General features: G+C 39.0%; 1 protein-coding gene across 1 annotated transcript in view; it reads left to right on the forward strand.

Moving 5' to 3' along the window:
* The window catches only part of PGM5 (phosphoglucomutase 5), a 196,325-nt gene that overhangs the window by 111,509 nt on the left and 72,191 nt on the right, over positions 1 to 12,625 (forward strand). Inside the window, exon 7 of the mRNA XM_064580087.1 lies at positions 7,586 to 7,701. Within this exon, the coding sequence (XP_064436157.1) occupies positions 7,586 to 7,701 (116 nt within the window). The remainder of the gene's footprint in view (positions 1 to 7,585; positions 7,702 to 12,625) is intronic.

Genomic DNA, 12,625 nt, shown 5'->3' on the forward strand with positions numbered 1-12,625 from the left:
AGTAAGCAGTGCCAGACATCAAAGAAGGGTTCTGGGAGTGAACTCATCGATGTGAAAATACTGAAGGGCTAATTCGAGGGCAGTTTTGTGAAATGTCTGCTAGACATTAACCAGCATATCCAGAATGCTATAAAACTCCATCTTCAGTAGTTTATTTCTTGGGATTATGTAAACATAGCCAATTCAAACGTGTACTTAGTCATAAACACCCCTGGGTTTTTTTTTTTTTTTTTTTTTAATAAATGTTTGTTGAAGTATAAGGTATATAAAGAAAAGGACAGCTCTTAAGTCACTCGAGGACTTTTCACAAAGGGCACATTCCCATGTAACTAACAGCTAGATCAAGTAACAAAACAGCACTCCGGAAGCTCCCTTGTTCTCCATTTCAATTACTACTTCTTCCTTCCCTCCCTCCCCAGAGGTAACCGCTGCCCTGACTTCTGTCACCAATAATTATCACAAATGTTACCACAGTCAAGTTAATTTTTTTGAGCAACTTCCATCCTGTTTTCAATAGTGGCTGTGCCAATTTATATTCCCATCAGTAGTGCACAAGGATTCACTTCTCTCCACATCCTTGCCAGCTCTTACCTATTGTCTTTTGAATAACAGCCATTCTAACAGGTGTGAGGTGATATCTCATTGTGGTTTCCATTTGCATTTCCCTGATAATTAGTAATATTGAGCATCTTTTCATATATCTGTTGGCCATTTGTATGCGTTCTTCAGAAAAATGTCTCTTCAGATCCTTCACCCATTTTTTTTTATTGGATTGTTTGTTTTCTTTTTTTTTTTTTAAAGATTTTATTTATCTGAGAGAGAGAGAATGGGAGAGAGCACATGAGAGGGGGGAGGGTCAGAGGGAGAAGCAGGCTCCCCGCCGAGCAGGGAGCCTGATGCGGGACTCGATCCAGGGACTCCAGGATCATGACCTGAGCCGAAGGCAGTCGCTTAACCAACTGAGCCACCCAGGCGCCCTAAAGATTTTATTTATTTATTTGAGAGAATGAGAGAGAGAGAGAGCTTGAGAGGGGGGAGGGTCAGAGGGAGAAGCAGACCCCCCGCTGAGCAGGGAGCCCGATGCGGGACTCGATCCTGGGACTCCAGGATCATGACCTGAGCCGAAGGCAGTCGCTTAACCGACTGAGCCACCCAGGCGCCCGGATTGTTTGTTTTCTTGTTACTGAGTTGTAAGAGTTCCTTACATATTTTGGATATTAACCCCTTATTGGATATAAGGTTTGCAAATATTTTCTCCTGTTTCGTGGGTTGTCTTTTCATTTTGTTGGTAGTTTCCTTTGCTATGTAGTAACTTTTTGGTTTAAATTGTCCCACTTGTTTATTTTTGCTTTTGTTGCCTGTGCTTTTAGGATCCTACCCAAAAAATAATTGCCTAGACCAATGTCAGTGATTAGTTTTCTACTTTGAATTATGTGTAAATTGAATCATACAGTTTATATTCCTCTGTGCTGACTTCTTTAACTCAGTGTTATATTTATGTGATGCGTTCATGTCTTTCTGTGTAGTGGTAGCTTGTTCATTTTTTTCTCTTCTATGCTACTCCTTTATGTAAATATGTCACATAAATAAATATGCCACAGTCAGTACTGATTTGCATTCCTTTAGCAATACACGAATTCCCTATTTTCACCAGCACTTGGCAATACCACTCTTTTCAGCTAGTCTTATGGGTGTGTAGTCTTATCTCATTGTGGTTTTATTTTGCAGTAACATAATCTTTACTGATATTGAGCATCTTTTCATATGCTAATTAGTCAATTGAATATCCTCTTTTATTAAGTGCCTGTTTAAGACTTTTGCCCAAGACTTTTAAAAAAGGTTATCTGCCTTATCTGCCTTTTTTACTGATGTATATGAACCTTTTTTTTTAATTTTTAATTTTTTATTATTTTTTATTATTTTTTATTTTTTTTATTCTTATGTTAATCCCCATACATTACATCATTAGTTTTAGATGTAGTGTTCCATGATTCATTGTTTGTGCATAACACCCAGTGCTCCATGCAGAATGTGCCCTCCTCAATACCCATCACCAGGCTAACCCATCGAGAGAGCACAAGCAGGGGGAGTGGCAGGCAGAGGGAGAGGGAGAAGCAGGCTTCCCACCGAGCAGGGAGCCTGATGTGAGGCTCCATCCCAGCACCCTGGGATCATGACCTGAGCCGAAGGCAGACACTTAACCAACTGAGCCACCCAGGCGCCCTGTTTAAGAGTTTTAAAATATAAACTGCATGTAAGTCTTTTGTTGGATATATGTGATACAAATATCATTTACTCTATGCTATTGGGGGCTTTTAAAAATGGGGCTAAGAGTTCGGTGTGTAGAAAATAGGGTCATGAGCCCTGCTTGGCTTTCAAGAAAGTGGACATTTGAAGATAAATCAAAAGAAGAGGAACCTGGATCTTGTTCTCTTTAAGTCTGCTGCAGGTTTGTTGAAATAGGATTCCAAGAGCAGCTGGGTATGCTTCATATGCTTGATATAACCAATCATTTTTTTATTTGGCTCACATGCTAAAAGAGAGTCATTAATCATTGATATTCCAGTAGAGTATATCACACATAATGATGTAGTACTTTATAATTAGGTTAATAGATATTTGAATAGTGACTGTGACCATGCATTGTGCTGGAAGCACAAAGATGGATATGTCAGCCCCCCTTAATTTGGTGAGCTTTTAGGGTATGGTTAGGATGCTTTTGTATCTGTTATCTTGTTTGATCACATGAGGGTAGGGTGATGGCCAGACTGGTAAAATAGAAAAATGTATTCTGCTCTTCACACCTTTGATTTTCAGTTAGTCATTGCCCTAAATCTATGAGATCTCTACTTCCAAGAAATGCCTTTGTCTCATCCTGATAATCTCACTAATTAACATCTTATGAAATTCTCTTTCTCAAAATGACGAATTTGAATAAAACACATGGTGGGGCACCTGGGTGGCTCAGTTGGTTAAGCGTCTGACTCTTGATTTTGGCTCAGGTCATGATCTTAGGGTTGTGAGACTGAGCCTCGTGTGGGGCTCAACACTCAGCACAGAGTCTGCTTGGGATTCTCTCTCTCCCTCTCCCCCTGTCCCTCTCCCCATTCACTTTCTCTCAAATAAGTGAATAAATAATCTTTTAAAGTAAATAAATAAATAAAACATGCAGAAATGACTTAGTTATATTTTTAGGAAACTACAAGAAAAAAAGACCACAAAATTAGAAATACTTTGCCCCCTGCTATCCAATAACACCCCTTAAATAATAGATATTAGTCAACTGAAATGATACAGAATTTATTAAGGGCAAATCTGACAAGGTGCTATATTATCCTAAACATTGAAGAGCTATAAAAGTATATAAGATGTAGTTCCTGCCTCAAAGAACTTCTTTTTTTTTTTTTTTTAAAGATTTTATTTATTTATTTGAGAGAGAGAGAATGAGAGAAAGCACATGAGAGGGGGGTAGGATCAGAGGGAGAAGCAGGCTCCCTGCCGAGCAGGGAGCCCGATGCGGGACTCGATCCCGGGACTCCAGGATCATGACCTGAGCCGAAGGCAGTCGCTTAACCAACTGAGCCACCCAGGCGCTCGCTGCCTCAAAGAACTTCTAATGCTGGTAGTGATAGTAGTGTGTATCTGTGTGTGGAAGAAAAGTGTTAAGGATGTGAGAACATCAGCAATGACAACGTAAACACTATACCAAGTGAGAGGAAACGTAGCAGGAAGGGTTACTTTGGATTGATTGTAATGATGAGGAAGGGTTATATTGATTAAGATAATGGAGCTGCTACTATAGACAATATTCTCAGTCATCAAAAGTTAAAAACAGGGTTCCTGATTGGTGGTGGATTCTGCTCCAAATGGCAATTTAGAGACGTGGATCCTTCCATACTGTGGGTCTACCATCTTCAATGTATAGCTTCCGGGTTTGCTCGGCTTGTCCACTGTAAGCTGGCAGAAGGCAAAAGAACGTGGAGGATGGGAAAGTTTAATAATAGCCAGATCTGCAAAGGGTGTATGTCATTTCCACTCAAGTTCCATTGGCTGGAACTCCACCATGTGGCCACAGCTAACTGGGAGGGAGGTTGGGAAGTATAGTCCAGCTGAGTGTCCAGGAGAAGAGATGGGTTTGTTGGTCACCTAGCAGCCTTTGGCCACAGTCTTCATGGTGGCAGGACATGGTGGCAAGACATTAGGTCTTGAAGCAACACGAAGGATTTTTTTTTTTAAGATTTTGTTTATTCATTTATTTTAGAGAGAGAGAGAGAGAGAGCACAGGAGAGGGGGGAGGGTCAGAGGGAGAAGCAGACTCCCCGCCGAGCAGGGAGCCCGATGCGGGACTCGATCCCGGGACTCCAGGATCATGACCTGAGCCGAAGGCAGTCGCTTAACCGACTGAGCCACCCAGGCGCCCCAACATGAAGGATTTTGACAGAGATTGGAAAGGATTAATCCAGGTAAAATGAAAAGCATGAAGAAGGACTAGGGAGTAGCCAACAATAGCAAAAATGAAAGAGCAAATTTGAAAAATAAGAGATTGTCCAGTTATTAGGAGTTTGTAGTGACTTTCATGAGAGAAACTGTTCGAAAGATAAGTTGAGGCTGTTTCCAACCCCGAGCCACATTTTTAGAAGTTTAAAAATCACCCTGAGCATCCACCATGGTTCTTTTTGTTTCTTGTTTGTTTGTTTGTTTGTTTGTTTGTTTTTAAAGGTTTACTTATTTGAGACAGAGCGAGAGCATGAGGAGGAGAGGGGCAGAGAGAAAGGGAGAGAAAATCTTAAGCAGACTCCATGCTGGGTGTGGAGCCCTACACAGGGCTCAATCTCAGGACCCTGAGATCACAACTTGAGCTGGAACCAAGAGTCAAAGACTTAACTGACTGCACCACCCAGGCGCCCCTGTTTTTGTTTTTTTAACTACCAGAACTCAACTCCCACTTGCAGGAAAATTGTGGTTGAGACTGATTTTCTTTCTTTTTCTTCATACTCTGGTCTTTCCTAGGAAGTGAGTTCTTATGTTTGTCTCCAACACATGGTGGCGGCGGTCAAGAGGGGTGAAGACCCTCAGCATGAGCAGCTTCATTTTAAGCTTTCAGAAAATCTCCAGGGGGGTTCCTGCCAAAAACCAGCCTAGAGCATGGTATCTGCTGAATGCAGTGTTTGGGGTGGATCCCAAGTTCAGTAGAGGGAGACGGGAGGGGAATTCCTTTTTGACTCTAGGGCACAATCAACTCATGCTCAGGATCCCGGAATTTAATTACCCATATTGTTATCTTAGCTTGCATAGCTACAACTGTGGCTTATAGTTATAGAAGTATCCGGTCCTTTAAAATCCAGCCTCAGCCCTCAGCCTGGTGACCTCCTGACAGTGATTAATTGGGAAGGGTGGGAGCAAGGGAAATCCTTTCTCCTCCCTTCAGATCTGCCAACTTGGCTTTGAACCTACAAGAATGTTTTAGCTAGAAAGTATATGTCCCCAAACTCTCTACCCTTTTTCTTACCCTTACATCTACTCCATGTTGCACATTCTATTTGGTAATCATATGCTTTCATATTTGCTAAATTAATTTTGACCTAGGCTTTCTATGTGCTGACTCTGGGAAGCTTCTGTGTGAATTATTCCTCCTTCCTTCAGCTTCTGACTATGAAATTAATGGCTATGAAAAATTTACCTTTGATCTACAATTTGGGGAGGATTTACTTTATTGTTCCTACCAGGATATAAATATGATTGTATATCTTTCTTAGCCCATTAAAACAACAACAACAACAACAGAACCTTTGATGTAATACCCGAACATCTAAAAAGTGCTTCTTTTCAAAGCAAACTTGAAAGAGATTTAGCACACAATTTTTCAAGATCCTGAACACATCAGTTATATTTGGATATTATGGAAAGGAAGGTGTTCACTTTCCTGTAGCAAGCATTTCTAGATATTTTTTTTCTTTAGCTGGCCCAAAACAAACCTAAGGAAATCATTATTACATTGTGTCCTTTGTCCTCTGTGCACCTTTCTTCTCTTCTTCACCAAGATACCCTCACTGGTTCCTTTCTCTGGCTACCTCCTGCACTTACAGCCTTTGAAAAACTAAATCTTGCTGGTGGCAGTCATTTGGTGTTTTTGCTTTTTGGTTGCTTGCCTGTGGGAAAGATGAAACTCTTTAGGTCAATGGTACAGTATCAGATCATTCCCCAACATTTTCTGAGTTCTACGTACCTCTTAGAACATTTGGGAAGACAACATGATATAGGGAAATGGAACATGAGCAGAAATTAAGCAGACTTGGGTCCAAATTCTCGCTTTGCCTCTTACCTCTGTGAAACCTTGAACAAAACACTTGACCTCTCTGATCCTCTGAGCCTGAATTGTGAGAGCACCAATTAGTTTTAGCTGTTCTTGAAGTTTATCTACGTGGAACAATACAATGTATATTTTCTTGTTCCCAGTTTCTTTTACTTGATACAATGTTTGTGAGATTCATCCAAGTTGTTGCATGTAGCAATAGTTTGTTCCATGAAATTTATGGTGGTGCATTATATATCACAAATCATCTGTCCATCCTACTCAGTGGACACCTGGTTTGTTCAGTTCTTATGAATTGTGATTCTATGATCATTTTTGTAAAATCTTGTGTATATATTCTGTTGAGTAATGTCACACACTGGGTTCCCCAGGTAGCAGCCCTGAGAGAGATTTGCTTGCAAGAAGTTTATTCCTTTCTGCCATCAAGACCAAAGTTGTCTTTAAGATCAGTACCTATGAGGGAGTGGAGGAAGGGGAATAGGACACCGAGAGAGAAGCTGGACTGCAGTGCAGTCACAGTGAAGGCCTCAGCCAACTTATGGGGAGCTCTAGAGCTGAAATGGTTCCACAGAGTTGTGCCAAATAGGTGCAAGGAGGCTAGACCTTTATACATCCCTCATTTACCAGTCATTGGATGTGGATTGACCCAGGAAAGGAAGCATGATTTTGAGTGTGACATCTCTCTTTGGCAGAGAGTGGAGGCCATGTCTGTGAGCTATTACCCATCAACATTTCTGGGAGCTGGTAGAATGAGTTTTCCAATCCTAAAAGTCCTTGCGTGTGTGTGGGTGGGTGGGGGGCAGTGAAGCTGAGCTGTACACCACAGTGTCCACTACATGTCATTAGTAATTTCTAGGAGTTGAATTGCTGGGTCATAGGATATGTGTATATTCATCTTTAGTAGATATTGTCAAACAATATTCCAATGTGCTTATACCCAAACTCCCTCTTAATTTAGATTCTGAGATCCCCAAGTGGGATCTTACCATGAAGATAAAGGAACATTTATAGAAGGGAAACATAAAAGTGAGAATATCCTCTACATTAATTCAATATTTTCTATATTATGGGGAAAGCAAACTGAGAACCACTGGAATAGATTATTTATCATTTTCTACCTTACAGCTTTTAATATCCTGAAAAATGTCAACACTGTCCAGAATGTTCTGAAATCTAGTTATGGAATTAATAAATTCTAAAGACTTCCTTCTGTGCTGAGAAAAGAAAGAAGAGATATATGAATTGACTGTTGCCTTGAATTTCATTTTTCAGGGTGGCCAAATCAATGAAGGTCCCTGTATATGAGACCCCAGCGGGATGGAGATTCTTCTCCAATCTTATGGACTCGGGACGGTGCTCTCTGTGTGGAGAAGAGAGCTTTGGCACTGGTAGGTTTTGCTGGGGTGACATCACTGGGGAGGGCGGCTGTGGCTGCAGCCCTGTGTGACCCCAGTTTGGAGACCTGTGACCCTACAGTGAACCAAAGGCTATGTATGGGAAGAGATAATTAGAGGAAAAAAATGAGAGAAACCTGATGGGATATGTGCTATGATATACTCATCTCTTCTGTCCATGTTTTTCTCTTTTTTTTTTAAAAATCAATTTTTGGATCATATGGTAATTCTATTTTTAATTTTCTGATTAACCTCCACACTGTTGTCCAAAGTGGCTGCACCAGTTTGCATTCCCAGTAGCAGTGCGTGAGGGTTCCCCTTCCTCCACATCCTCACCAACACCTGTTGTTTCTTGTGTTCTTGATTTTAGCCATTCTGACAGGTGTAAGGTGACATCTCATTGTGGTTTTGATTTGCATTTTTCTGATGATAGTGATGTTGAGTATCCTTTCATGTGTCTGTTGGCCATCTGTATGTCTTCTTTGGGAAAATGTCTATTCAGGTCTTCTGCCCATTTTTAAATCAGATTGTTTGGGGTTTTTTGGTGTTGAGTTGCATAAGTTCTTTATATGTTTTGGATATTAACCCCTTATCAAATATATTATTTGCAAATATCTCCTCCCATTCAGTAGGCTGCCTTTCTCGTTTTATTGATGGTTGCCTTTCCTGTGCAAAAGCTTTTTATTTTGATGTAGTCTCAATAGCTTATTTTTGCTTTTGTTTCCCTTGCATTAGGAGACATATCTAGAAAAATGTTGCTGTGACCAATGTCAGAGAAATTACTGCCTGTTTTCTCTTCTAGGATTTTTATGGTTTCAGGTCTCACACTTAGGTCTTTAACCCATTTGGAGTTTACTTTTGTGTATGGTGGGTATTTACCCTAAGAAGATGAAAACACTAATTTGAAAAGATCTATGCACCTCTATGTTCATTGCAGCATTATTTACAATAGCCAAGACATGGAAGCAACCTAAGTGTCCATTGACAGATGAACGGATAAGGAAGATGTGTGTGTGTGTGTGTGTGTGTGTGTGTGATGGAATATTACACAGCCATAAAAAGGATGAGATTGTTCCATTTGTAGCAACATGGATAGACTGAGATAGCATTATGCCAAGTGAAATGTCAGACTGAGAAACATAAATACTATATGATTTCATTCATATGTGGAATCTAAAACACAATCGCTTCTTGGCCTTTTGGCTAAGATCAAGTGTGGAATCTAAAAAACAAAACAAATGAATAAAAAAACAAAAAGCAAAATCACCAAGTGTCTATCCATAGATGAATGGGTAAAGAAAATGTGGAATATATATATATATATTGGAATATTACTCAGCCATAAAAAGAATGAGATCTTGCCATCTTGCAACATGGATGGACCCAGAGTACTGTATAATTTCATTCATATGTGGAATTTAAGAAACAAAACAAATGAATAAAGAAAAAGACAAAAAAAACAGACTCTTAAATACAAAGAAAAAACTGGTGGTTGCCAGAGGGGAAGGGGATGTAGAGGGATGGGCAAAGTAAGTGAAGGGGAGTGGAGGATTCAGGCTTCCATTTATAGAATGAATAAGTCATGGAAATGAAAGGCACAGCATAGGAAATATAGTCAATAGTATTGTGATGGTGTTGTATGGTGATAGATTCTATCTACACTTGTGGTGAGCATAGCATAACATATAGAGAAGTTGAATCACTATGTTGTGTACCTGAAATTAATGTAACATTGTGTGTCAACTGTACTCAAATAAAAAATATTTTAAAATTTCCATTTCTTTACGAAATTTTCTATTATGGCAATTTAAAAAATTTTATGAGAGTAGAGAGAATATCATTGAATTCCCACCTGCTTATCACCTAGTTTCAATCATCATCAACTCATGGTCAATCTTGCTTTATCTCTACCTTCATCTACAAGGCGAGCTCTCCTCTCTGATTAGTGTGAAACCATCCCTAGTGTGAACCTTTAAGTATAAAGGCTGTTGAGAAAAAATATGTAATACCACAGTACTATTATCACACCTAAAATATTAAAAATTCATTTCTTTTTTTCAGTATTTTGAAGATGTTACTTCATTGTCTTCTGGCTTACATACTTTCGAAGAAAGGTGCTTCAGTTCTTGTCTCTGTTGCTCTGTGTTTAAACTCTTCCCAACCCCTACCTCTGGCTGCCCTCAATATTTTCTGTTTATGTTTTGTTTTTAATAGTTTAACTATAATATATCTAGGGTTTTTTTTTTTTTAACCTTGCTTGGGGTTTGAGGGATTCTTGGATCTATTGCTTATTGTCTTTTATTAATTTTAGAAAATTCTCAGTCATTATCTTTTTAAATATTTCTCCTTCCCCATTCTCTCTCTCTTCTTCTGAGATTCTGATTACACATGTGTTAGATGATTTGTGACCATATGTTGTCTCAGAGCTCTTTACACATACTGTTTGGTTTTGTTTACTTTTTTTTTTCTTTTGTGTTTCAGTTTAGATAGTTTCTATTGTCATTATCTTTAAGTCATTGATTCTTTCCTTAGCTGTGTCCAATCTTCTGATGAGCCTAGTGAAGGAATTCTTCATCCCTGGTATTGTTTTTTATTTCCAGCATTTCTCTTTGACTCTATAATTTTCATCTTGGTGAGAAAATTCCCCATCTGTTTAATATGTTGCTTACCTTTTCCATTAGATCATTTAACATATCAAACATAGTTATTCCAAACTCCCTGTCTGTTATTTCTAATATCTGATTTACCTCTGAACCTGGTATCTCTTTATTGAGAGATAAAGCAGTGGTTTAGTCTTTCTTGCTTTTTGTGTATCTCATAATTTATCATTGAATACTGGACAGAATGTATATAAGAACAGTAGAGACTCAGGTAAACAATATTTTTTTTTTCAGGTAAAAAATATACACAGAAATGGGCATACCTCTTCTTTTATCAGGCCATTACTGTGCAAGGTTAAATTAATCTAATCAGGAGTTGAGCTGGGTTTGGATTTTATTGTTTCTATTATAATTTTTAGTGTTGCATAGGGTTCAAATTCTTCCAGAAGTGGGATATTTTTACTGTGGGCCAAAAGCAAAGATGGGGTGCTGGAGGATATTTTTCAGTGTTTCTGTTTCATTTGCAGCTTTCAACAGTGCCCGCATGTCTGTGATATAAGATAGACCTCTGTTGTCAGGTGCTTGACCCTTCTCTAGTGGCAGCAGATCTCTGCTTAGTACTGGAGTAAGATGCTGGGTCCAAAAAGTTTTCCTACCCTTTCTCCAAGGGCAGAGGGTTTTCACTTCAATCCTTATTCCAGTAACAGTGGATTTTTGCATGGGTTCTTGGGATGAGAAAGTTTGCAACTCATATATCCAAAAGTTTAAGCCTTTTGTTTCCTATAAAAGAAAGGTTTGGAGACCTGGAAGGGCTTCATGCTTGTCTCTCAGTAGCTGATCATTGCTGCATGCCAACACTATCAGGTCTCCTTCTCTGTCTCCCATCTTTTTTGTGAGCACCCAGTGAAGGTTTGTGGGAAATAACTTGGAAATGTGTCCCTTGTATCTGGGACTCCTAGAAATTTAAACCAACATGATAGGCTATTCTTGACCTTTAAGCATTTTTGAAACTCTTAAGTGACTTCTTATTTTTCACTTTTATAGAAGCATCCTCTTTTTTCTGTGATCTGCCAAAGGAGAGATGGTTTTGTGTCCTGTTTCTTCTTGAAGGGGCTTGTCACTTTTATGGGATTCACTTGCTTTATTGCCTTATGACCTCATATTTCTAATGAGTTCAAGAAAAGTTATGATTTTGTAGGTTTCCTGGCCTTTTCTTATTACTGGGGTAGGAGTGACATTCTCTTACAGATGTCCACATCCTAAACAGAAATGCAGAAGTGGAGCTCCAAAAGTAATTTCTTAATAATTTCTCCTGTTCTCACCCCTTCCTTAATAGTTTTTTTTCTGATTGGGATCCAACAGATCTTACTTTATAGCTGGTTGATATCTCTTAAGTATCTTTTAATCTGCATATCTCCCTTTCACATGTTCTCTTTCTAATTTATTAATTGAAGAAACTGGTTCAAAGCTTTTTAACAGCTTTGATTTTAATGCTGATATCCTGTTTTTCTTCCTAATTTCTTTGGTGCTTATATAAAGAGAGGTCTTTTCTCTCTTTTGCAACCACCTTAGCACATTCTAGTATTAATTACAATATTTTCTTTTCTAAAAACTCTATAATCTCTTGTGATTTTTAAAAGGTATACAGTCATATAATCTGTGACTAAAAGACTTTTTATGTTTCCTTTTCTATTATTTTTACCCTTTATGTCATATTCTTATTGCATTAGGTACAGTCGTCAGAATTATATTAACTAATAATTGTGATAATTCATGATTTTTTTTTTAAGATTTTATTTATTTATTTGACAGAGAGAGACACAGCGAGAGAGGGAACACAAGCAGGGGGAGTGGGAGAGGGAGAAGCAGGCTCCCCGCAGAGCAGGGAGCCCGATGCGGGACTCGATCCCAGGACCCTGGGATCATGACCTGAGCTGAAGGCAGTCGCTTAACCAACTGAGCCACCCAGGCGCCCGATAATTCATGATTTTAATGGAAATGGATTTAACATTTTACCATCTGTTTTGGTGATTGCTTTTTAAAATTTTTTGAAAAGATTTTATTTATTTATTTGGGGGGAGGGGCAAAGGAAAAGGGAGAGAGAGAATCTCAAGCAGACTCTGTGCTGAGTGCAGAGTCCTATGACCCTGAGATCATGACCTGAGCGGAAATCAAGAGTCAGATGATCAACTGACTGAGCCACCTAGGCACCCCGGTGATTGCTTTTTAATGTTGGTAAAATATCAGGTCTATGTAGATATTTGTTTCCTATTTTCATTTTGCTTAGCATCTTGTAGAAACAGCTGCTGGCTTTATCA

This window comes from Mirounga angustirostris, unplaced genomic scaffold (genome assembly GCF_029215605.1).
Source record: "Mirounga angustirostris isolate CCGP_5_RB_7025 unplaced genomic scaffold, mMirAng1.0.hap1 SCAF_15, whole genome shotgun sequence".
Classification (NCBI taxonomy): Eukaryota; Metazoa; Chordata; class Mammalia; order Carnivora; family Phocidae; genus Mirounga; species Mirounga angustirostris.